This window comes from Nymphalis io, chromosome 9 (assembly GCF_905147045.1).
Source record: "Nymphalis io chromosome 9, ilAglIoxx1.1, whole genome shotgun sequence".
Taxonomy (NCBI): Eukaryota; Metazoa; Arthropoda; class Insecta; order Lepidoptera; family Nymphalidae; genus Nymphalis; species Nymphalis io.
The window spans coordinates 13,294,014-13,320,642 of record NC_065896.1 but is presented as its reverse complement, the minus strand read 5'-3'; the positions used below and the strand labels follow the sequence as shown (position 1 = coordinate 13,320,642).

Sequence of the window (26,629 nt, the reverse complement as noted above, 5' to 3'; positions counted from 1 at the left end):
AGAATTTACGAGAATTTTAACGTAATCGCTAAATTCTAAACATATACATACCCCACTTAACTTACCCAATAAAATGAATATACTTAAATACATACATGAAAATGTTTAACAACAACACTTTAAAAGCTAACCCTTTTTGTTTATTTACAATAAAATCTCCAAAGACTGCGTTCATGCTCTTGTTAACATTATAAAAATATATATAATTATATATTATATTTGCTCATAATACAACTAATAACAATAATGTCTCTTCGGGTTAAGTCAATAAAATAGTTTTTAAATTACATGAATAAAATAAATAAATATTAAACAAGGACTGTAGTAGAAGTGGACATCATGAATTTCTTTAATGTTTTTGGGACTGCCTAATGCTTTATTAACATATAAAGGCATCTTTAAATAAGCTATTGCCCTGCATGCTTTGTCATAAAAGCGTATTGAATTACAATACACGTCATCGGTTAACCATTTTTACGGCATAAACTTTAAGTTAATCAAAATGTTTTATTATATGCGAGATATTGTTCTAGTCACGAACCTCTTGCCATAGGAAAAACTTTACAGACCAATAGAACGACCATAGTAAATTCGTTGCATGTTCAAGCAGAACTGATAGGTTAAATTATAAATAATGAACATATTAAGCAATACTAACAAATCTACAAATTAATTTGTATAAGCTTTCCTAAATAAATTTTGTTTCAATTACTCTTCTTATATTGTAACAAAGTATCAACAAAATTACGAAATTTACGTATGATTACTATTTCTGTGCTAACGTTTGCAATTTTTATTTAACTACTTTATATTTATTATATTATATACACAAGCTAATGTCATACACAACAAATAAAACCATTCAAGTATCGGTACTTATTACTGTTTAAAATTCTGATACTCAAGAATATTATGTGAAACTCCCAACAGCTGTTATACGGTATAGTTGCATTAGCTATTATTTTTTGGAAAAAGTTCTATAGATTCTCTCAATGTTATTTATAAAAAGTGTTTATCATTAATTATTTTTCGGATAACAGCTATTTACTGGAATTTTAATTTATAAGTCGGTTTTGTATTTATACCATTTAATACCATCTCACTGTCAGTATATAATACTTTAACACAAGTATCTATCAAAAGTTTAACATAGTTATTTTATAGTCTTTGGGTCGCTTAACAGTATACTTAATGAACTACTTATCATTGCATGCTGATTCGCCTGACTTACTTCGCTTTGTAAACGTTTATAATTTTTACACATTTCTATATCTTTGTGTTGTACAAAATACATATTTTTTTTATTTCCATCTCAAATTAAATAATTAAAAAAGATCGCGAGCAATGGAATGGTAAATTAGAATAGTCTCGAAAGTGAATTGTGCTTTAGCGGTGAGCTTGATGGATTGATACGATTGTGCGGTAGCGGTGGTCTAGTCATTATGTTATGTCATGTGTAGGCATGTTGTCGGTAATAATTTTCCATCTGGCTGCAGTTCCGTGCCGCTGAAGTTTCGTTATTTCTTCAACTAAGTCAGTAGGTGTTACGACGCACGCTGCTATTATATTGTTAAAAAAACTGTATATAGATGATGGAACATTTTATACTAAAATTTTTACTATAGAAAAGTGTTACTACATCTTTCTTATTATATTAAAGATGTTCTTTAATTTATGAATATATTTTTACAGCCCCAAACTTTTGCTTTGCAAATGGGTAACGGCGAGGAAGAGGGTGACCCAGTATGGCCACGGGAGGAGCTTGGACCCACCGGGGTCGAAGACATGACCCGCCTCCACGATCTACACGAGGCGGCGCTGCTTTGGAACCTCAAACTTAGATACGAACAAGGCCTTATATATACATATGCTGGCTCTATACTAGTAGCCGTTAATCCCTATAGGCCTGTCGATTCGTTGTATGGATTGCAAACAGCTAGGAGGTAAACAATATACCAGTTCCTCGTTTAAATATGTAGCATTGAAATAAAAGGTAACAACTATAAGTAAAAACTTTAATCGCAGGTACCACGCAGCAGAAGCGTTAGGAGATCTACCGCCACATCTTTTCGCCATTGCAGCAGCCGCGCGTGCATCTCTACCTCATCCGCAAGCTATTCTAATATCTGGTGAATCGGGCGCTGGAAAAACAGAATCTACTAAATTGGCTGTCCAATTCCTTGCAGCTGTAGCTCCAGCACCGCCCGGTAGAGCTCCCGTCTCTGAACAGATTCTTGAAGCGGCGCCTTTGCTTGAAGCTTTTGGCAATGCGAGAACGCCAAAAAATCATAACTCTAGTCGATTTGGTAAATTATTAGAACTATACTTCAAAGATGGCGCTTTGGCCGGAGCTAGAGTAGCTCATTATTTGCTTGAAAAGTCTCGTATCGTTACACAGTCACCTGGTGAGCGGAACTACCACGTTTTCTACGAGTTGTTAGCTGGTTTAGATGAGGAGCAACGGCGATCGAGAGGCTTATTGACAGCTGAACATTATTTTTATTTAAATCAGGGCGGTGATTCTGGCGGTGCTGGTGCCGGTGCCGATTGGTCTGCTCTATGTGGAGCCATGCAAGTTTTAGGAATTGGAGATTCTGAGAGAGAGGATATAATTAAAGTTTTAGCTGCAGTTCTCCATTTAGGAAATGTTTATTTTCATAGAAGACAGCTAAGGCATGGACAAGAGGGTGTCCAATTAGGAGGAGGTGCTGAAGTGCGCTGGGCGGCGCATTTACTTAAAGTACCTGCCGAAGAGCTAGCAAGAGCTCTCACGACAAGGGTAACAGCGGCCCGAGCAGAACGAATGCGGTCTCCTCTGCCCATTGACCAGGCATTAGACGCAAGAGATGCTTTCGCCAAGGCACTATATTCATCGTTATTTAGTTGGCTTGTCTTTCGAATAAACTCGATAGTCCATCGCGCTGGATTACACGACGCTCAACGAATATCTCTCCTCGATATCTTCGGATTTGAAGACTTGGAAGAGAATTCATTCGAGCAACTTTGTATAAACTTCGCTAACGAAACGCTTCAACATTATTTTAATAAACACATATTTAAGCTGGAACAGCAAGAATACCAAAAAGAAAGATTGGAGTGGTCCAATCTCACGTGGAATGATAACTCACCAGGTATTAATCATGAATGATTACAACTACAGGCTTATGTATATTATATATTTAATAAACGTAGAATAAATTAAACTATTTATTTTAGTTATTCAACTGCTCAGCAAGAAACCGGTTGGTATCTTACACTTATTAGACGATGAAAGCAACTTCCCGCGAGCATCCGACGCCTCGTTTCTAGAAAAGTGCCATTACAATCATGCTCTTAATGAGCTGTATTCTAGGCCGAGGTTAGGAGCTAATGAATTTGGGGTAAGACATTTATAGAATTTTTCACTTATAATATATTAATTAGATAAACTTAATTTTATTAATAATTAAATTGTTTTAGATTAAACACTACGCCGGACAAGTCTGGTACAATGTCGATGGTTTCCTCGATAAGAACCGGGATGCGCTTCGAGCTGACGTGTTAGAACTCTTATGCAGCAGCGAGGTACCTCTAGTGGCGGAAATGTCGACGCAACTTCGTGCTCAGCATGATGCCAATAAGACTCTCCCTCGAGGTGCTAATGGTCGCTTTGTGACCATGAAGCCGAGGACTCCAACTGTTGCTGCAAGGTACAACTTTGTATCTTATCAATGAATAAGTAACATCGTGATAAATATGAAAGTTATAATAAAATATTTCGTTACAGTATTATAAAATGGTTTAAAAATTTCGAAATACCACAACTTCCTAATTTCACTTTAGCAATCCCAGCTAAAATAAAACAAAATAGACCAAATTATTATGAACGAAGAAAAGACATTGTTTTAAAGTCACTTGTATTATATAATAATATTTGCACATTTGTCATTTTCCAATGTCTTTACCTACGCATTCCATACGATAGGTTCTCGGACAGCCTACACCAGCTGCTTGAGTCAATGTCTCGGTGCAACCCCTGGTTTGTGCGCTGCATTAAGCCTAATACGGATAAGTCACCCATGAAGTTCGACATGCCGTGCGTACTGGCTCAATTGAGGTACACCGGCATGCTAGATACGATCAAGATCAGACAGATGGGATATCCCATACGAATACCATTCCAAGCCTTCGTGGATAGATATAGGTGAGTTTGAAGAATAAAGTTATTTTGATGAAAATTATTTACCTTTATTTTAAAATAAAACATTGCTGTTGAGAGCATGTATTTCGTATAAATGCTAAAATGGGTAATGTTTCCGTACAATTAGACAATAGAAATCCTTACCCAATAAGTAAATCGGTTACTGAGAACCCTTCAAGTTCGCTTATTCAATTAAGGAGTTGCTAAATTAATTTTAAGAATTTATATAGACTTAAAAAATAGACCAAAAGTGAGGCTATTGTTTATAGTGAGGTGAGATTGACACGTTCTTTCAATTTACGTAACATCTTGCCAATGATTTGCTTAAGCAATAAAGGTCCAGGATTTATCAGTGATGCAACTAAATAATGAAAAATATTATATTATATACTGTATATATTTCAGGTACCTCTTGAAGGCGATGCCGGTTCGTTCGACGCCGTACAGAGAAATATGTAACTCGATTCTCGCCGAAATGCCACCGACCGGGGCAGGTATGTTTTATCATATAATTTGACTTTTATAAAAAAATTACTGTCATGTTATCGGTACGAAAAACTGTTAAAAATAGCTTTCTGTTCCTGCACCGCCTCACGTGGTTATCCTTTCTATGACGCGATTTCGATTTGAATGTGAAGATAGTATGAATAAAAGTATTTTAAATTATACTTTATGTAAAACTGATTACTTACTTTATATATTATTATTATTAGAAAATAAATACAAATAAAAATTAAAAGTAGCTACTGTAATTGTGTTAATTGCGGTGCGTCCTGGTTGCTTTGGATAAACTTTTATTGTTATAAATAAAATTGTATTTTTAGTTGGGAGATGAATTGTAGTAATAATTGATAAAGTATTATACACAATTAAAAAAAAGTGATCAAACGTTATAAAATTTCCGATTATGTTTTTATAATATATCTTAGGACAAACTAAGCAGAGCTTGTACTATGGAAACGAGACAACTGATATACTACATATACTACTTTTCTTTTTGTAAATCCATACTCATATAGATAACTACACCCACACTCAGGACGAACAGACATGTTCACGCACACACAAGTCAGTCCTGGGTGGAAATCGAACCCACAATCTTCGGCGTGAAAGGCATGTATCTACCAACCAAGCCAACCGGCCCGTCGATCTATAAACTTGTTCTAGCTCACGTATTAGTATTATACTTTTTTACGTCTCGAAAGCTGATAACGTCGTGAACCATCTACTGCATTTCACTAAAGTAAAATTATCATTAAGACACGATTTACGGAAATCCTTTGACAAATAATCAATAACGAAAATTTAAGGAAAACATACATATGTTTACGTATTGCCTATTTTACTGGGATTCGAATTGGGGCTCGGTATCTTCAGACGCTAGCTAGCCACTAGACCGGTGAGGCAATAACAATAACTAAATAACAAAACGATTAATCACATCACCGTTATACGATTGTTAGAATTAACGATAGTTAAATTTAATTGACCAAACAATTAACATAGCGATCAAAAGTCATCGTCTATCAAATATTTAATCATTATCATTATCGTATAATTAAGTTTCAGTCGCAAACGGACAGTCCAGGTAACATGTCGAAGACAACTAACAAAATTAAATGGAAAAGTTTAAAGAAACGCAGCCACCGTTACAAAGCTATGATATTAAGTACGGGAATGGAGTCCGCTGGGTATCGCCGACGGGAGCGAATGTCCATTCGGTATATTCGATATTTCAGTGGGAGCGGACTTCCAGCTGGGAGCGGCGCGCGTGTTCGTGCGCGAAGCGTTGCACCGCGCGCTGGAGCGTGCGCGAGCGGACAAGCTGCGGGACGCCGCCACGCTGCTGCAGGCGCGCATCAGGGGATATCTCACCAGGTACTCGTCGGGGCTCCCATTTCATTACACGCACTTCATCCATCACCGATCAAAGAATATATAATGTCCTCTACATAATACCTACCGTACCGTCACACAGGAAACACTACGACCGGATGCGCGAGTCGGCCGTCCGCATCCAGTCGTGGTGGAAGGGCGCCCGCGAGCGGCGGCGCTTCGTGGTGGTGCGGCGCGGCGTGGTGCGCGCGCAGGCGCTGCTGCGCGGCCGCCGGGCGCGGGCGCGCGCGCGCGGCCTGCGCGACCTCGCGCGCCGCCGCCTCGACGCCGCGCACGCCGCCGCCAAGTGGGTCGCGGATACGGGGAATTATTACTTGACCGAACGCTGCGGATGTTTGGTCGAGGACATTACCTATACTTTTTTTTATTTCAGACGTCGTGCCGCGGAGCAGAAGGTTAAAGCGGAGAGCGTGCAAGTGTTGGAGGTGCCTGCGGAGTTGGCGTTCATCCTGTCGAAGATCGACGAGTGGCAGCCTCCGCATACGGACAAGAATATCACAAAAGTAAGATTGATATTTATGCAGTTTGCTCGTCCATTAATGAGTACTATATTCCATAGATTTTGAAAATAAAAAATCACAGGATGGTGTGACATTTTAGGACCAGTATTTGTTATTAACTTGTTCTAAAATTGTACGTAATATATTATTTCAGGTGTCAGGCGACGTGTACGCGGAAGAGGAGCGCATCCAGCTGCCTGACTTACAACAATTCGCTTTCTCCAAGTTCAGCTCCGTGTACTTCGCGGACGGCGGGCAGCTCAGTCCGAAGAAACATCCCATCACCAAACCTTTCTTGTCAAAAGCGGCTGTTCGGTATTTATCATTAAAATAATAAAATTATTATTTTTATTAATTTAAGATTTGTTATATGCACATATTTATTTCAGGGATCAAGATTTCAACGACGCCGTAGCGATATTCAAACTTATACTGAGATGGTGCGATGAGTCTGCCGCTGGAAACGAAGCCAGGCAGAAGGTATATTTGAAACGAGTAGTTCAGTGAGGTGTTCATTTTTATCAATGCTCGATCGTCGGACCGTACCTATAACATTCGGTCGGACGCCGACACGCGAGTTATCCATAGCACCGTCAGTCAGTGTGAATGTGTCACAGGTGCTGGCGGACTACATCGCGTCTCGCGGGCTGAGCTCGCGCGGGCTGCGTGACGAGATCCTCGTGCAGCTGGTCAACCAGGCGTCCGGGGACTCCCCCGCCGCCCCGCGCGTGCTGCGCCTCCTGGCGCACTGCCTCGCCGCCTTCCAGCCCGGGCCCGCGCTGCACAAGTACGCGCCGCGTCTGTGTTCTGTATATTTATCCTATAAACTTAGCCATAAATATACAGGCTTCACGATAAAGGTTTCGAGCATATAGCTCGGCCGCACTCCTCCACACTCGGGCAGGAGTGAGGGTATCCGATTTCGCCAGGTACCTCGTTCGGCTGATATCGGAGCTGGCGACGGGTGCGGAGCGCTCGCGCCTGCTGCGCCTGCTGTGCGGAGGGGGCGTGGGGAGCGCCGGGTCGCGCCGGGCGCCGCCCACGCTGCTGGAGTGGCGCGCGCAGCGGGAGCACGCGCGACCCGCGCTGGCGCTCCGGCTATACGACGGTCGGTAGCGAGGGACCCGGCTCGGCCGGTAGTGAATGCACTTTACACGCGACGTCGAGGTAATCCGAGTGTCCTCTCCCGTGTGCAGAGTCCGTGCACACGGTGTGCGTGTCGCCGTGGAGCACGTGCGAGCGCGCGGCGGCGGCGGCGCTAGCGGCCGCGGGGCTGGCGCGCGGCGCGACCGGCTGGACGCTCAGCATGGAGCTGCACGGACAGCTCACCGGTGCGTGTACACATGCGTAGCGTATTATATCTGTCCAGGTGTCCCGACGTCGAATGAAACGGTTCAACGGCCATTCAGATGATCATATCGGTCTATCGGTTAACAAAATAGAATTAAAACTCATCGCATACTTATTTTTATGTTCCTGTGCCAGAGTGGGCGGGCTGCGAGTACGCACTGGATGCGGTGGGCGAGGTGGAGACGTGGTCTGCGCTGTGGACCCCGCGCAGCGAGGCGCTGCGGGCCCCCGCCGCGCGCGCCGGTCCCCCCGCCACGCGTGCGGGCCCTCCAGCGCCACCACCCCGCGCGCCCCCTCCCCGCACATCCGCAACTGATGATCGGCCACAGGTAGGAACACGACTCCAACTCAAATACAACTGCGGTATATTTACTTTGTTAACATTAATTAATTCCAGTAGTTAATGTTTACAAAATAAATATACCGATTACAATTAGATTAATTTACAGGAAATCCATATTATATATTCTATAAAACTATATACTTAAAATTCTAAAACTTATAACCGAATGTAATATTAATATGTTTGTTTGTTTTATTTTCAATAAGATCCCACCGCCGGAACCTCCGAAGTCGCGTTCGCCGAGCATCCAACGCATGCTACAAGACTCGATCGAAGAAAATATATCGGAGTACAACTGGAAGATGGAGAGGGACGAACCACGCACTTTACCCAAAATCACCTCAGAATATTCCAGAAAGATATCGCACGATATACTTTCTCGAGAATCGGCTTTGAACGAGCGCTACTTCGAGCAGCAATCCGATAAAGTTCGAAGTAGATCGCTGGATAATCTCCTAGGCGACAACCCTGCGCCTCAGCCCACTAAGTTCGCCGACCTAGGATTGTCGCAGTCTTGTCTTAACGACCGCTACCACTCGGTGGAGCGGTTGGGAGGCGCGCCCAGCGTGTCCAGCAGCAAGGGCATGGAGGCGGAGTACGGGGCCAGCCGCGGTCAGCAGTCGCGGTACATCAAGTCGCAATATGCTGGCAAGCGGGCGCCGGCCGGGTCGCAGTCCAGCCGTGCTTATATAGAGAAGAGCTCGGAATTTGGAGGAGTAAGGTAAGAATCTAATAGTTCTACGAAAATAAATATATATATAATTAAAAAAAATAGAATAATGAACGGTTTTTTATTATTATTGGGAATTTAGATAAGACTGCCTTAATGTGTATATCTAATGTAAATATCAAATTTTTAACTATAAGATTTGTCTGACTTGGTCATCATTTTTATAATTTGGATTTCCCGTAAATCACCTCAATGAAATCTTAGTATATAGCATTCATTTTATTTATAAAAATATTTTAATACTCAGTGTTATCTGACGCGTATCTAAACAAAGTTATTTGTTTTTATAATTAACAGATCGTCTGCAATGTCCGACACATCCGAAGCCCCGAGCTTAGCGTCGCACGTGCGGCGAGTACGCGTTCCGAGCCAGGCCTCCGACGTGGACCAGTTCCTCGACGACCTGTTCTCCCCTGTCCTGGATCCTAACATCGACGAGCTGTCCGACGCCCGCTCGTTGGCCGCCAGCATCAAGGGTGGCAGAGACTACCGAAACTTCATCGACGACGTCCTCAGCTGCTCCTACACCGAAAATATTGACACTCTGAGCAGGCCCGAGTGCATGACGACACTTATCAAAGGTGGCGGTCAGGAGGAGAGTGGCAAAACGAGCAGGAAAGAGTCTAATGTTGACTCCATGGATGACTATATTACGAATCTTTTCGATCCAATTTTTATGAACGACAGCTTAAAGAGGTTGACTGATGGTGAGGGACTCTCTGGCGCCATAAAAGGAGGTGGTGCGACGCCTAGAACTTCAGGCGCGAACACTTCCGCGCTCAGTTTTGGTGCTATATCTTTGCCGCCTTCAATGCCAGCTATGCCGGCGACTCCTGAGGCGCTGGCGGCGGCTCTAGGACTTCATTTACCTCCTCCGGGCACTGTTGACATTAACGCCTACCACCAAAATCTGCAGCGAGCGTTCCTTCAGAATGCGATGGCGCAGAATCTTCAAATACAGCAGCAGCTTTTGGCACAAAATCAAGCTCTACAAACTTTACTGGCCGGTCAGGTGGTCGAATCGACTGATTCTGCACCAACGTCACCCGTGCGATCATCGACGGTGGTACACGCACAAATACATTCGCCTCCAAGAAATTCCGTTAAATCAAGACGCGAATCAAATGAAAGTTCCTCGATGGGAGCGCCGCCTCCACCGCCACCACCCATGCCACCCCCGCTGCACGCCATGGACCCATCCGAAGCCCGACCCTTTATGGATCCCTATGGACGTGCGAAAACCGTCAGAATAGGAAAATGGAGGTGGCCTCCGCCCAAGGACGCCGTCGGGCAAGATACGCCACAAGACTTTACGAAGTTTAAAATGCGACAGATACAACGGAGAATCACACCACAGGCTCAATCCAACGGCATCGAACACGAGCCGCCTCGAGGGCGTTCGCGCTCAGAGGCCTCGCCCGGAATAGACTGGGAGGAATTCGAAGTGGACGGTCACACCTCTTCCTCCAGGGAGCCCTCCAACCAGAGGACGGCGAGAAGGAGTTTCGAAATCGGCGCACAGAGACCCTCGCCTGGAAGCGTAGGGAAACTTAAACTGAGCTCTGAAATGAGACAACGTTTGGAACGCGTCACCGCCAACCACTCCGTCCGGAGTACGTCGTCGGCCGCGGAGACTCCGCGAGCGATTAACAAACTGGAAGACACGCGGAAGCTGATGCTCGAACGGCAGCTGGGAGGTGCCGGCCGGTGGGACGCGCCCCCGCCGCCCCTGCCGCCCGCGCCGCCCGGCCCCGCCCCCCCGCCGCCCGTGGCGCCCCCTTCACCACCCGACGACCCCGCCCCGCCGCCGCCCGCTCCCGACGCCTCCTCCACCTTCGCGCAGCTGCGTCGTGACCGAGACACCTTCGGCGTGCACCAGAACAGGGAGGCTGACGACCGACATGCCTTTTTGGCTAATTGGAGCTCGAGACGAAAAGAGGACGATGAATCCGTTCAGGGCGACGATTTGGCGTCCCGTTTTTTGACCGCCGATCGTCGGGATCGAAGAGTAAAAGACGAGTGGGGGGAGGACTCGGATGTCAGAATGAGCTACGACGATGACAAGGGCCGAGTCGGAAGAGACGAATGGGATTCCGAATCGACAATGGACAACAGACGTGACATGCGTGATAATTATTCCGGACGAGATGCATCCGAAATATATGAAATACATCCCACGAGGGCCGAGAGGAGGAAGGACGATAACGACATGGAAGAGAGCTATGAACGCAAGCGTTCCTCTGCTATGTACGACGATTTCGAGCGGTACGATGGTAGAAAAAATTCTCGGGATATGCTCGTGGGGCGAGCGAGGGACAGTCCACGATCCGACGTCACGTTTCCATCGGACAACGCCGATACGCTAAAGAGGGCCGAACGTCCGACGTTTAAGACCCACATGGCACAAAAAGAAAGAGACAGGAAGTTGGAAGCGGAGAGGCGGCAATCGGTCTCGACCCACGCTACGGATAAAACGGAACACGTCGAACGTAAGTATCAATCGTTCAGTGCCGTCATCTACCTCAACACGTCGAAGAGTATCGTCGAAACTGTAATTCCGTGCGCTCAGGTGACGCGCCGGCACCGGCCGTCCTGCTGCCTTCCGACCGAGCGTTCCTCACGTACTCCCGCGTGCCGTGGAAGCTGCGCGTGCGCAAGGAGGTGTTCACGCCCCTGGAGACGTACAACGAGCCCGCCATCCTAGAGCTGCTGTACGCGCAGGTAAGCCGACGCGGCCGCTCCCCGCCGCGCTGCCCGCAGCCCTACAGCGCCTTGCCCGCAGATCGCGCACGACGTGTCGAGCGGCGCGGCGTCGCTGCGGCTGGGCGCGGCCGAGCGGCGCGCGGGCGCGGCCGTGCTGCGCGCGCCCGGCGCCCGCCGCCGCGCCGTGGAGCTGGCGCGCGACTGGCCCTTCTACTTCGCGCGCCTGTTCGCCGCGCGCCTGCCGCCCGGCGAGAGCGCCGTGCTGGCCGTGTCGCACGCCGCCGTCACCGTGGGCGTCAAAGGTACGGGGGGGGCTCTCGTCTCGCGAGACGGGTGCGTCCGCTCGGAGGGCGCGGTGTGTACGAGCGCGGTGTGCGCAGGCGCGGGCGGGCTGGTGGTGCGGCGCTCGCTGCCGCTGGGCTCGCTGCGCGCGGCGGCGCCCACGCCGGGCACGCTGCAGCTGTCGCCGGCCCGAGACGCGCCGCTCACGCTGCACGTGCCGCTCGCGCACCACGCGCACGCGCTCATCGCGGAGTTCGTGCTGCAACACTCGCAGGTACGTGCGCTGTCCGCTTTTAATTATTTTAATAAGTTCCCTTGGACGACCAGTATTCGATCAAAGTTGCGAGGCGTGACCGACTATATTTGTAGTACACTCTAGTTAGTAGCGGCTCGTATGTGCAAGGGCCGCCTCTTTTTTTTAGGATTGCTGTTTTTGTTTGGACGTAAAATGTTAAGAATATATCGATTGTTTTTATATAGGTCAGAAAAGATACATATCTATACGGAATATCCGTAATATTTTCCTTTTTTCCGTTAATTTCTCATGACTACTAACGCGTATTATGTTAAACAATTCGTTTTAGTAAACATCTTTGTGGTCATTACAACACAACGGATAAAGACACGATTTCATAGATACAACGTTTATAATATACGGATACGTAACACACTTACCGTCTAATGAATAATAGCGGCAGAACTTATTCCATTAGTCAGAGACACTTATCCAAATATAAAAGTGTAAACAGTTTATTTAATGATTTTTTAACTTAGTCAACAATAGAAACATTTAAGAACATAATTGTGCGAGGTATATATTAGTAGGAAAGCTAGAGGCTACCATGTGTAACTTAAAAATAAAATTATCGTAAAACGCTTATTATATAGGAGGTCGGGCATATGAGTCACCCGATGATAATAAATAAAATTATATATTTTATTTATTATAATTTTATTATATTAAGTACTAGTATCCGCTCGCGGGTTCGCGCTTGAGGGGCAGGTGTTAGCTGTCCTATGTCTTTTTTGTTCATAAATTATTGTTTGATTAATGACGTGTGAGTAGTTAAGGTAAGGCAGCACGTTAATAAATAATAAATAATATTTTAAAAGTAATAATAATATAATGTCCTTCAGACCGATTTCGGCCACGGCGGCCAATCTCAAGAGAGATTGGCCAACTACGCAAAAGATATTATAGTGCACAAGTGTGTGCGCAAATACAGGTGCACTCTCTATTCCCTAACTCTTATAATCCGATTTATTTTTTTGGCACAACCTGGGAATTGAATCCAGGACCTCCGGGTCTGCGGCCTTTCATCAAGCCACGAGACCAACGAGGCAGACAAAAAGGACTAGCAACCCCAAGCAAAAATATTATTTAATTAGATTGTAGCGATTAGAAACAACTTCAGGTTGATTAAAATGTGACCGCTAACAATTTCTTAAATTAATAATCACTGTGTAGTGTAGAGGAGGTAAGGTGTATCTTTGTAACAAAAATGCCCCGAAAAATGTATGAAATTTAAATGGCGCCGCTGAGCTACAAGGAGACAATCTAAGGAAAAAACCAAAATATTTAGAGAAAATTTATTTACCGTCTATATTTTATGTTATTCTTATTTAACGGGTCATTAAATACTTTATTTTGTTTTAATATTATAAAAGTTAAATATTGTAAATACGATAAAAGTTTTACATTTTTCTTGCCGCTTACTTTATGCTCCAATGTTCAGCGTACGTTCAAATTAGGAAATGTATTAATGCTGTGTTTTCTTGGCATTAAACTCAACAAGATTATCAGAGCCCCATTTGGCGATGAGCTGTAACGTCCTATCGAGTTCAATGACAAGATCCTTCCGCCTCTCCTCAATTTCCGCTCGCCCAGCCACTGCGCGTCCGTGGTATCCACCATGCACTGTACTATCGTCTGCATAGCAATGTATGTTCCCAAGAGAAAGCATATCATTGATATGCAAAAGAAAGAGTGTGGGAGATAGCACAGATCCCTGGGGGACCCCAGCATTCACTACATAGAATTGTGAAGCGCAACCATCAACTAAAACACGAAGGCTACGCTTGTGTAGGAAGCTGGCAATCCAGGTGCATAGCTGAGCAGGCAGACCATATGCCGGCAGCCTGGAGAGAAGACTTCTGTGCCAGACCCTGTCGAAAGCCTTGGAGATATCGAGGCTGACAGCCAACGATTCTCCATGCTTGTCGATAGCTTCACCCCAGAGGTGTGTTACGTACGCTAGAAGATCGCCTGTGGACCGTTTTGGTCGAAACCCGTACTGACGATCATTAATTAGACAGTGATCTTCTAGGTAATGGATCAGTTGGTTGTTTAAAATCCGTTCCATCACCTTACAAAGTACTGAGGTGATAGCTGTTGGCCGATAATTTGCCGGGTCAGACCGATCCCCTTTTTTGGGAACCGCTTGCACATTAGCTCTTCTCCAATCCTCAGGCACACATCCCGAAGAGAGAGAAAGTTGGAACAGGTGCGTTAACACAGGAGACAGCTCCGCTGCGCACTTCTTCAGCACTATGGCTGGTATTCCATCGGGACCGCTAGCTTTCCGTACATCAACTGATTGCAGCTCCGCACGCACATCACGTTGCCTGATTTTGATGTCAGGCATCGTATGGCCACATGAAGGTATTGTAGGTGGCAGCGCACTACAATCATCGATGACGGAATTATCGGCAAAGAGTTTAGCCAGGAGATCAGCTTCCTCTTGCGGACTGTGAGCTAGCGATCCGTCCGGATTTCTGAGCGGTGGCAGCGAAGGTTGTCAGAAATTGTTTTTCACTCCCGACGCCAGAAGCTACGGGAGCCCCTAGGATGCGAAACAAGGTCATGACCAACCTGTACAAAGCGCTATGCATCCGCTCTCGTGAATGCCTTTCTACAGGACTTGGAATTTTTATTGTAGTTTGCTTTCAGTGAGTCAATGTTAGATGCCCCGCTAATGCAGCCGTTGATCCACTTGCGATATGCCGCCTGCTTAGATGATACAGCATCGGTACATTCACGATTGAACCAACGGTTACGCGTACCCCTACTGACGAGATCTGGGCTAGGAATGTAGTATTCCATTCCCAACATGATCTCGTCGGCAACAGCAGCGGCACTAGCTGTCGGGTCATTCCCACTGAATCAACCTTTCTTCCAAGGGACCGACGCATAGTAATCGCGCATACCGTCCCAATCTGCCGACTTATAGTGCCAAACGCGACGTTTGCATACCGCTAGTGGCGGCAGCTTGGCCTGTGGCGCTCTGGTAGATATAAGGCTGTGATCCGAAGAGCCAAGAGGAGCCTGAACCACAACCTGATATTCCACCGGGTGAGAAGTCAGCAGAAGATCCAGTAGAGAAGGTTCTTGCATCAATGACTGGGATCCTGGTGGGCTGATCAACCAGTTGGGTCAAGTCATGTGTGAGAGCAAAAGCATGGGCAGTCCTTCCAGCATGGTCAGTTTTGAGGGATTTCAACCATGATTCGTGGTGAGCATTAAAATCCCCTAAAAACACCAATTCCGCGTTAGGAAATTGCTCTTGCGCAGCATCTGCCACCCGACTAAGATGGTCAAATAATCGGCTTGTCTTCAAGTCACCATTGTGGGATCTGTAGAGGCACACGTAGACTCGACTCTGACGAACTAGGTCCACACGTACCACCAACATGGAGAAGGAGGCGTGTAGCCGGGATAATTAAGGTAGCTGGTATCGGCAGGACGGAGTATTTGTATCTCCGTGAGAAACAACATTGCTGGCCGTGCTGTCTCGAGATGGACAGCGTTGAGGTTAGCGTGGAGTCCACGGATGTTAGAGAACTCGACCTCAAACAGCGAGGGTATGGTGGGGGTGTGCACCGCTGTACAACCGTTATTTCTGTTTTGTTGCGCTACCATTTGGGAAAAAAATGGAAAAGAGACGTGAAGCGAGCGACGTATTGCCACGATAGAGATGGGCAAAGTGTGGAGGCGTGTTTCCCCAAGTGGTTGCCAAAAGGAAAAATACACTGACCCGCCGGACGGAAGGGCCCCCGAACCCCCCCGGAAGTGGTCGCCGGGACCCCACCCTCCGGTCACCAACCAGCACGACGGTCCACCCCGAGATTATGCGTGGCCTCGTGGGGCAGCCTCGCGAGCTGGTTAGGCACGCTCGGACCCCTGTACTGCCCGACCCGAAGAAACAGCTGTTCCGCCGACCACGGGCGGCAAGCGGAACAGCTGTTTCTTCGGGTCTCCCTGTCTGGCAGGTCAATATAGTTTCCCCCGGCATTGGTTCAACAGCCGTCTCCATTGGACCAACACCCATCGCGGCAATACTCACTCGGGCACTGGCTGTTCGCTGGCTGACCTCGAAACGCGGCTGCAAGCCACTTCACGAGTTTTTCACCATGCGTACGGTAGTAACAAGCCAGGCGGATGTTTAACATCCTACCACCAGATGAGCAGATGGTCGCTCAGATATCCCTTAGTCGCCTCTTACGACACCCATGAGAACGAGAGGGGCAGTGAAATGTATTCTTTCTCCGTCACTACACGGATAAAGGCCATACCAGGCAGTTTTTTTGCACAAAGCCCTACTTAGTATGAACTAATTAGGGCTTTGTGCAAAAAAAACACACTGCACAAATTAGAAAAACTAGAAACTATCAATAAAAGAAACTTAATCACGTATCTGTTTAATAAGTGATGTTTTGTAATTTGTATAGTTTAATAGTAGAAATTCTTATTAGCTGTATAGGCGTTGAAATCAGATAATTCGCTCGAGTGTTTAACGTCATGCGAGAGTTACAGGATCGATCCTGGTTCCTTACACCTGACACACTGTTTTATAGAAATAGATAGACCAACTATCTATTTCTATAAAACAAATATTTTTATGATTACGTGTTAAAAAAAAGTTTTTATTCGAATATCGTAATATTAGCCAACTACGCAGTTATTAGAGTGCACTTATGTGTGGGCAAATACAGATCGGGAAATATCATGTGTAGAATCCAATTTACACATTTGCAACTTGCTTGCCGTGGCATGCAAGCGCAAGCTTCGTTTCGCACTAGTTCTCAACTCGCAACTACGGGATAATGTCTCGACCGAAAAACTTTTTTTACTAGCCCGACCTTGCATTCAAACCCGCATGATCACGAACTTCAGCCGCATTATGTAAACACACCACACAGACAATTAGACTTTAACAGCTTAATGTTATGATTTTTAGTGTGTAGGTATAGTTACTTACATCTTGTGTAACATTAGGCCTACGATATCAATACATTTAAAAAAAATCAATGTTCTCTTTGGAGATTAATGTACAAAAACGCAATCTAAGTTGGCCGGTCTGCAACTCTCTTCTTTCAAATATTCACCGCGCAATATATTAGAATCTTCCTTTTTCGTGTAACGTAATGAAACACTTTCTTTGAATGACACCCACTACATTTCCGACCATGGACTAAACGCTCGTAATAACTGCTCGAAGCCTGAGCTACCGTCCAGGGCTCAAATATTTTATGTGCGTGGCATATTGTCATAAGTCTAGTATGAGTATCCAATGCTTCTCGATTGTATCTAAAACGCTTCGGTCGTCTAGTCTAAGTTACAGCTAGCACTCACCGATTTTATCCCTAAAAACCATAATATATGAGCAGCCAGCCGTAACTAATTACTTACTTAGATCGCGCGTATCATTATCGGGCCTATCGTTGAAGACTGTATGGGTTACACGGTAGTACTAGTAAACTGTACTATGATACTTTTTAATAAATCTTTCTGTATGTACTGTTAGTTAGATAGCTTTATTGTTCTCGCATATTTTATATAGGCCAAGGTTAATGTGGTTAAAGAAAAGACAAACTAGCGCGACAAAATTACAACTAGCGCCATCTAGTGACGAAAATGATACTAACAGTTGATACAATGTATCTTAATCTTTAACAATAGCCACTGGGTCACAGAGACCCTGGCCCTTTGGGCTAGAATGAAATGACGTGACGGTCAAAACAGTCGAGGAGGAACAGCCCGGGTAAAGTGGGCAACCCTGCGGCCCGTACCTTGACTGGCCTAGGCCAGCCAGGAGGACCGAACTCTCTACTTAATCTTAAACAAAGACTAATATGTTGAATTTTTTTTATACAATTAAGACTGCGTAATGATAAAGCACAATAATAACGGATAGATCTATTTTTCGTCGTACTCTCACTTTGTCCGTACGAATAGCAGTATGGATAGATCACGTGCATCTTCACCAAAGGTCACGAGTTAATATCTGAGGTTGCATGACTGAATCAATCTTGGCTTTATAATGCTCTCATGCTCATAATAGAAAACATCGGGAGAAAATCTGCATGTTGGGAAGAAATTCTGACTCGTGTAAGCTTTTCCCAAAGGTGGGATATTCGCAGGTCATATTAAAGACTTACTAGACGCCATTACATATTATATATTTACTAACAATCTCATATAATATAGTTTTAATTGTCCAAAAAATCGCTGTCATTTTAATAGTAATTAAAATAAATTTAAAATGCAAAACGATGTACTTATTTTCAATTTCACCACAAAATCTCTTCTCGCCATAATTAGCTATTCAATTTATTTCCTCATTAGTAAGTAATTGATACAGTTACATTAACAAGGTACACATGCTCACGATGCGTTAAAGATTATTATGTACATAGTGCTGTAAATCAAATTAAAAAACTAAAAATAAATAAAACAAAACAAAAGTTTAAATTATTGCTCCAAGCCGTGGAGTCTAGTACATTTCAGTTAAAACTGGAAAACCGATTCGCTGCCTTGGAAACCAACACTGACGTTGACATCAACCAAGAACTCGACCAAGTGGTGGGTATCCTTAGGGACGAGGGGACGAAATTCTATCCAGCGCAAAACACCGACAAGAGGACCAAACTTTCGGGAGAGTCTCTAGAGCTAATGCGAAAACGACGTGAAAACCCTACAGTCACTTCGTCAGATCTTAATAAAAAAATATCAAAGCTAGTAAGACGCGACCTCCGAAACTCCAATACACGCTCTATAAAAGAAGCGTTGAGCAAAATCGGGGTTCGAAAGTCTTTGTTTAATAACTAAATCGAAGCCATCAGACGAAGCTGACCACTTCAAAGGGAAAAATCGTTGCCTCTAAGCTCGAGATTCTTAAGGAAGTTCAGGACTTCTACGGTAAATTATATACATCAGTAGCGCCTCGTCCTCAACCCGACCCTAGGGATCCTAGAGCCACTTTAGCCCCCTTCACAGAAGAGTTGCCAGATGTAAGCCAAGACGAAATCGTGATGGCTTTGGGACAGCTTAAAAATGGAATAGCCTTAAAAATGGGGAAGATGGAATTACGACGGAGCTACTAAAGGCAGCTGGAAAACCTTTACTAGCGCAGCTCCAACGAATATTTAAGTCTGTCATATTCTCGGGGAGAACTCCAAAGGCATGGAGCAAGAGTGTTGTCGTAATGTTCTTCAAAAGGGGAGACAAAACCTTTTTGAAGAACTACAGACCTATTTCCCTCTTAAGCCATGTCTATAAGCTGTTTTCTAGGGTCATCACGAATCGTCTCGCACGTAGACTTGACGAGTTTCAGCCCCCGGAACAGGCCGGATTTCGAAGAGGGTACGGAACCATAGACCACTTTTACACAGTGCGGCAGATTATACAGAAGACCGAAGAGTATAATCAGCCCCTGTGCTTAGCATTTGTGGACTATGAGAAGGCTTTTGACTCTATTGAGACCTGGTCTGTTCTGGAGTCCTTACAACGGTGCCAAATCGATTGGCGATACATCCCAGTGCTGAAAGGCCTGCATGACGCCGCTGTTATGACCGTCAAAGTACAGAATCAGCAGTCTGACCCTATCCTCTTGCATCGAGGAGTGAGACAAGGGGATGTCATTTCACCGAAATTGTTCACTAATGCATTAGAGGATATGTTCAAGACGCTGCACTGAGAAGGGCGGGGGCATAAACATAAACGGCGAGTACCTTTCGCACTTGAGATTTGCAGACGATATCGTCATCGTGGCAGAAACCGTGCAGGACATGCAATATATGCTGACCAGTCTGGCTGATTCTTCTGCTCGAATTGGTCTCCGGATAAACTTGGAAAAAACCAAGATAATGTTCAACGAACACGTCAGTCCGGAACCAATAGCTCTTAACAGAGTTCCTCTCGAAGTTGTTCAGGAGTATGTGTACCTTGGGCAAACTTTGCAGTTGGGTCGAAACAACTTCTGAGCTGAAAATCGAGTTCAGTGGCGTGCCATTGGAGATACCTATGTCCAGCAGTGGACGCGAAAAGGGTGATGATGATGATGATGATGAAAAGTTTAAGTATATGCCTTTTATAAAAGTGTAAAAATTAAAAAAAATATCATTCAAATTATTAAACAAAGAAAATTAATTAAATTATAATTCTTATATTCCTATATATAAATTTAAATACATCCAAATTTTAAAGAAGGAAAATGATAAATCATTATTGAATATAAATATTATTTACAGTTTTTAATACTTAATACACTTTAATTGTTTAAAAGCAACATGGTAACCATCACTAGCAAGCTTCAACAGTATAATCTTAATTAATAATCAAACCGATCGTTATAAATTGTATACTTAAGTATATAACATTGCTCGAATCAGTTCCGTTAAACATCGCTAGACTGACCGTGAACACACTGAAATTTCTTACTCCGTGGTCGAAAGTCTGATTACCTAAGAGCGGAAAGAGTTAAGTTATGTATTAGATGACGTATTTCTTTCTATTTACAATTCTAGAAGTTAAGTTTATACCAATTTAAAACCAATTTCACCGAACCGATCGAGATGATAAAAAAAAAGTTTTCGTGCTGTTGACAATAATAAAAATGTATTCGTCGTATATTTTGACATGTCTAGTTGAATATGAGGATAATTACACCGAGGCGGAACTTGTCATGATTATAGGATATGAGAAGCGTGAATGTTGCGAGACCAGTCTGATTAGTAGTAGAAATTTATTGATCGCTTATATTATTAAGCGACATATCGAACTTCATAATTGACAGGAAAAGCTAGCTTATTATAAAGGAACGGATATACCTGTTGACGCTTAAATACAAATATGTATATGCATGCCATTGCCAGGACCTCGAGATCTGCATTAGATAGAGGAAAATTCTGAAAGAAAAGAGAAGAAAGCAACTCTACATAAAGTCTAACAAATAGGATAGTTATATACTAGAGGAGCTGTATTAGTTAGCCACTAGATCCAACATAGCAAATGATTATATGATTACGTAAACATTTAAAATATTATATTTATTTATTTTAATAAAGGAATTAATTTTATGTCTTATAATTTATATTATGTAAGATAAGTCAGCGAAAATTCGAAAAAAGTACTAACACAAATAATATATTACAAAACTATTATTCATGTACTATATATAGGCGCATAAAGCCTTGTTTCGAAGTATTTTTTGTAAAAAATTAACATAAATATTTTTATACTTTCCCTTTAAATCTGGAGCAGCTGGTAAAATAAAATCTACATAGTAAATTTCACTATTATGATGAGTAATGAAAAAGTTATTAGACCAGCAAATCTATTCATTAAATACAACATGGCCATTTTCTGTGAAACATTGGGTTTTATTAAAAATTACAATATTTCTATGTTATTTTGTTAAATTAAATGTTCAAAGATTTGCTAGTGATAATAAAAAATGAATAACATTTTGAGGTAATTTATTAGATTTGACTGCACAAATATTAGTTTAATGTCGTTCTGGTATTAGACAAGTGTATATAAAGTAACGTGCTAATTATTTCTCTTTAATTATGTACAGTAACAGCCTGTTAATGTCCCACTGCTGGGCTAAGGCCTTCTCTCCATTTTGAGAAGGTTTGAAGCCTATTCCACCACGCTGCTCCAATGCGGGTTGGTAAAATACACGTATTGCAGAATTTCAATGAAATTTGACACATGCAGGTTTCCTCACGATGTTTTCCTTCACCGCCAAGCACGAGATGAAGTATAAACACAAATTACGCGCATGAATATTCAGTGGTGCTTGACCGGGTATGAATTACGATCATCGGTTAAGATGCACGCGTTCTAACCACTAGGCTATCGATAACGTAGTCGATAACGTATATAATTGCATCGTCATGTACCGACTCTATTGACACGCGTCGTAATTATATTTAACAAAATAACTAGAAATTTATTTTATGAATTTGAATAAAACAAACCAAATCATTATATTTTAATAAATACATGACATATTTATTTTTAAAAACGCATCATTGGCCTCTAGACGCTTCAAATAGGTAAGATTTCTCAATATTTTGACTTCCGAAATTTAAATCCAAAAACAAAAATATGTTCTTGGTAATGTAAAAATACGTGCGAGTTATTACGCATATGGCAGAATTTCATTCGACACTATATTTTTTTTCGTAGCAATAAATATGTGTATTTATTGATGATTCATTTCACTATATAAAATATAAACACAAATTAAGCACATAACCGGATTTGTATCCTCATTCAAATATTTACATGTGCTAACAACTGAACCGTCATGGATCTTTAAAATATAATTTAAAAAAACAATTCATTTATAACATTGAGTAGATATCAGTTGATATTTAAATAAATTAAAAACGATTTCATACACGTTTCGCAGAAATCATCCGAAGTTGTTATATAAAACTCAATCGTCACAAGAAGTAAATAAATTTCCTTTCCTTACATCACGTAGTAACGAGTAACAACATCCGGTATCAAGAAGGGACGTAAAAGGAACTAATCGTAGCAGAGGATGAACGTCAACATAACACTTGCTACCGTTCTTAAAAGTTATGTTCTCTGATTTAAATTCATTTGGACATTTGAATAATTTCCCGCAGTGCGTAACATATGAATAGAGCTGCAGATGTAGAGCACTCTCGTAATCTCTCGTAATCTCGTAGTATACAATGATTATTTGTGTCCACAATAACCTTGAAACACGTCGAACCCATAACTAAATGTCCAGAAGCATCAATCAAAATGTCAACACAGAAGAGCTTTCCAAACCCCATAGCGCTACTGTCCGCGTTCGACGCGCAGTCGAACCGTGACCGCGCACCCGCGCGCACTATGCAGCGGCCGCGCCTCACCGCCGCGATGCGCGACAACTGGCGCCACTTACAACGCGTTTACGGCTTAGAATTCGAAGAGGATTTCTCGCCACCCCGACGAGCTCCTAGTCTCGACTCACTAATAAACTCCTCCGAAGGCGCCGCGTCCAGCGCCGATGCCTCCGCTCCCGAAGACTCGGACTCGGGGGCGGATACCCGCGACCCAGAACCTGTACGCCGCAAAAACCCCGAACGTAAAAAGTGCCCCCAAAGTTTCTCGTCCTCCTCCAGTGGTCACATGGAGACGATACACGAAGAGACTATGGAACCCAAAGTGTCTGTGAAAGAAATTCTAGCAAGATTCGAGAATTTAACAGAAAAGACAGATATCGTTCAGGTAAAATTGATGTTCACGAACGTTGGATGTAGTTGGACAAGTTCAGTGGCGACGGTAAATAATAAAGATAATGGTGTAACTTAACAATAAACAGCCATGCCAGAATGTATTCTTACTTGTATGCATCATAATATTAATTAATATGTAATTGAAAACTAATTACGCAAGCGTTATCACAACAAATTTATTTTACACTTTTGTTATTGTTACCTAACAGTAAATAAATATCACCAACAAATTTATTGAAACAAGTTACTAACTCGTGTACCAATAAACGTACCGAACACTCGATTTGACAATAAATAATATCACTTAGGAAATCGTATGTAATCGATTACAAGTTGTATTCCTATTTCATAAAAATCTTTTACTATCTAGAATCTACATTGTACCAACAGATGTGGACAATCCCTAATTATTTAGCCATTACTCAGACACTTGACACGCAAGTATTCGTAAACGTGACACTTTACATGTCAAGGCGAGCCGCTTCTTGAACGATAATTGTGATTACCGCTTAGGAATTAACTTTGAATTAAAACATGCGTAATATAGGATTATCTAATTGACGATCATTTTAAGAAAATTCCTATTTCATTCCATAAGATATGTATTCATAAAACAAAGTTCGTCGCGTCTGTCTGTTTGAACGCAATCAACTCAAAAAGTACAGAACGGATTTTCATACTGATATACCAATGGACGGTGGGAGAGAGGCTTAGGTGTATAATTCTTTAAGTTTTATGAAAATTGGCTGAAATATAACAAAAAACTAAATATAACAACAAATGTCGCAAATATAAAAAATCATACCGACTGAGAGGTTTATTGTTGCGCGCCGTAAACCTATAGAGTTATATGTACATAAACGGTATATGCAGAACATTATTCTTCCCGTGCGATCGGGGCGAATCGGGACGGGTATCTATTGACAAAATAAAAACGATGATAATTTGTACACAGCCGTCCTTAATAACTGGCCAAGTAAAGTAAGTATAAAGCGATTAGGCATTACGTTTTTCTGTTATATTGCTATCGTTTTAAATGAATAAAGTAATATAAGGTTTCGTACGCAACATTTGTTCTAAATAAATTAATTTCCATGTTTTTTGGTTTTTATCTGTCGTAAGATTGTGTCATTATTTCATGTGTGTAAATACAACTTTAGTAACAATGGTTATAGGAAATAATTTCTTAATAATACCACGCGCGGAAAGTGAAAAAAGTCGTCGCACAATGTGTTCGAGTGTCTTGTAGAGAAAGTTAACTTTAATATTCATGTAAGAAGAAATCATAATCCGCGTTCAACATCAAAACTATAGACGTAGCGATGAAATGAACATCCATCTCAGAAATCAAATAAGTATTCCTTTAATGTTATGAGAAGCTTTCGAATAAATCACGACATACAAATAACTATGTCGTGTATTTAATTTGAGCCGAGATGGCCTAGTGGTAAGAACGCGTGAATCTTAACCGATGATCGTGGGTTCAAACCCGAGCAAGCACCACTGAATTTTTTATGTGCTTAATTTGTGATTATATTTCATCTCGTGCTTTACGCTGAAGGAAAACATCGTGAGGAAACCTGCATGTGTCCAATTTCACTGAAATTCTACCACATGTGTATTCCACCAATCCGCATTGGAGCAAAGTGGTGGAGTAAGCTCCAAACCTTCTCCTCAAAAAGAGGAGAAGAGGCCTTTAGCCCAGCAGTCGGAAATTCGCAGGCTGATACGGTTACGATATTTAATGTCAAATATAAACAAAATCACTCAGTCACCATTTTAAAATAAGCGAAATAGCCTTGAATTCGGTATGGCTTTGTATGATAGTGATGTTATCGACACAAAACTGATACAATTCGTCACGTCGACGGCCAGGTGACAATTGACGGGAATCGGAGCGTGCTTCCGTTTCCTAATGTATACTACACGCAGATCCGTGTGAATATACGCATAATAATATAATGAACAATTTCAATTGTGACAAATGTGCTTTCAACGATCCCTAAAATAACTAATTAAAAGGTATTAGTTTACATTATTACATACAGCCAGTTTCATTAAAGGCGCAAGGGTCATGACATCTCACGGTGTTATATATATATATGTTAGAGTACCAATGCATATAGGCAGGTGACTCCGTTAGGTTATTAGTTTGCTAGTCTTTTATTTATTTTAACTTCCAATTTGTGGCCTTTTAGCAAACTCTCCTTGGTAGATATAACCCAAGTATTGATTAATCTAAAACCAAACAATAATATGTTGTATATCTATCGATATGTCATTATGGAGAAGAAGTGCCTATAAAAATGTAAAGTAACAGTCTGTAAATTATCTAGTAGTTTCTATCGAGAAGAACCGACATAACTCGGTGGTCATCTTTCTACCAATTAAATTACAAAAAAAGTTATGTATAATATATGCTTCATGGAGATCAATAAGTGTTAACTCTATATACAGACACACAAAGTGACATTTCCATTCGTGAAGCTGCATTGACGGTGATAGCGTATGTGTTTCATTATAGTACACATATCTGTGGTCGATGGTCGGTGTAGCCACATATTATCAGATGAACCCGATCCTCGTCAGCCTGCAAAATATTAAAAAATAGCTGTAAATCGTATTTTAATTTTAATGACATTACAGTTTTTAAAATAATCATTAATTAAAAAATACTTGCATATATCATTCACTAGATTTCTCCCGCGTGTTTAGAGGCTTTTTGTACTTAGTAACGTAGCCTATGTAGCTATGTATGTCGCTATCTGAGTTATATTTTAGAATTTACATTAACAACGCCACATGGAATAACTAGATATTTTTTGACCAGTTTTAACAATATTTATAAGAAATATATAAGAAAATTCTCGACAATATATATATAGAGTCTGTTTCTGTTTTTTGGGGCAATGTTAATTGTTTAACAACATCTCAGGAAGCGTTCAAATTACCTCAATTATATATATATGTAACGTTTGTGTGCAAAATTTACGTGGATTAATAGATAATATAATATATAATTGCACGTCTTGGGAATTAAATATAGCCCTCGGTAATCATACAGATTTTATTAGTAAAATAAATATCAGAAACAAACTATACCG

At 42.4% G+C, this 26,629-nt stretch overlaps 1 protein-coding gene across 1 annotated transcript in view; it reads left to right on the top strand.

The window, feature by feature from the left end:
• The window catches only part of LOC126770473 (unconventional myosin-XV), a 90,927-nt gene that overhangs the window by 34,979 nt on the left and 29,319 nt on the right, over nucleotides 1-26,629 (top strand). The window contains exons 3-22 of the mRNA XM_050489864.1: nucleotides 1,693-1,943; nucleotides 2,026-3,131; nucleotides 3,217-3,380; nucleotides 3,460-3,689; nucleotides 3,965-4,183; nucleotides 4,586-4,674; nucleotides 5,920-6,058; nucleotides 6,159-6,362; nucleotides 6,450-6,579; nucleotides 6,731-6,891; nucleotides 6,966-7,056; nucleotides 7,194-7,363; nucleotides 7,506-7,684; nucleotides 7,773-7,907; nucleotides 8,062-8,255; nucleotides 8,476-8,990; nucleotides 9,297-11,488; nucleotides 11,569-11,720; nucleotides 11,782-12,004; nucleotides 12,083-12,258. Coding sequence (XP_050345821.1) covers nucleotides 1,693-1,943; nucleotides 2,026-3,131; nucleotides 3,217-3,380; nucleotides 3,460-3,689; nucleotides 3,965-4,183; nucleotides 4,586-4,674; nucleotides 5,920-6,058; nucleotides 6,159-6,362; nucleotides 6,450-6,579; nucleotides 6,731-6,891; nucleotides 6,966-7,056; nucleotides 7,194-7,363; nucleotides 7,506-7,684; nucleotides 7,773-7,907; nucleotides 8,062-8,255; nucleotides 8,476-8,990; nucleotides 9,297-11,488; nucleotides 11,569-11,720; nucleotides 11,782-12,004; nucleotides 12,083-12,258 — 6,720 coding nt within the window. The remainder of the gene's footprint in view (nucleotides 1-1,692; nucleotides 1,944-2,025; nucleotides 3,132-3,216; nucleotides 3,381-3,459; nucleotides 3,690-3,964; nucleotides 4,184-4,585; nucleotides 4,675-5,919; nucleotides 6,059-6,158; nucleotides 6,363-6,449; nucleotides 6,580-6,730; nucleotides 6,892-6,965; nucleotides 7,057-7,193; nucleotides 7,364-7,505; nucleotides 7,685-7,772; nucleotides 7,908-8,061; nucleotides 8,256-8,475; nucleotides 8,991-9,296; nucleotides 11,489-11,568; nucleotides 11,721-11,781; nucleotides 12,005-12,082; nucleotides 12,259-26,629) is intronic.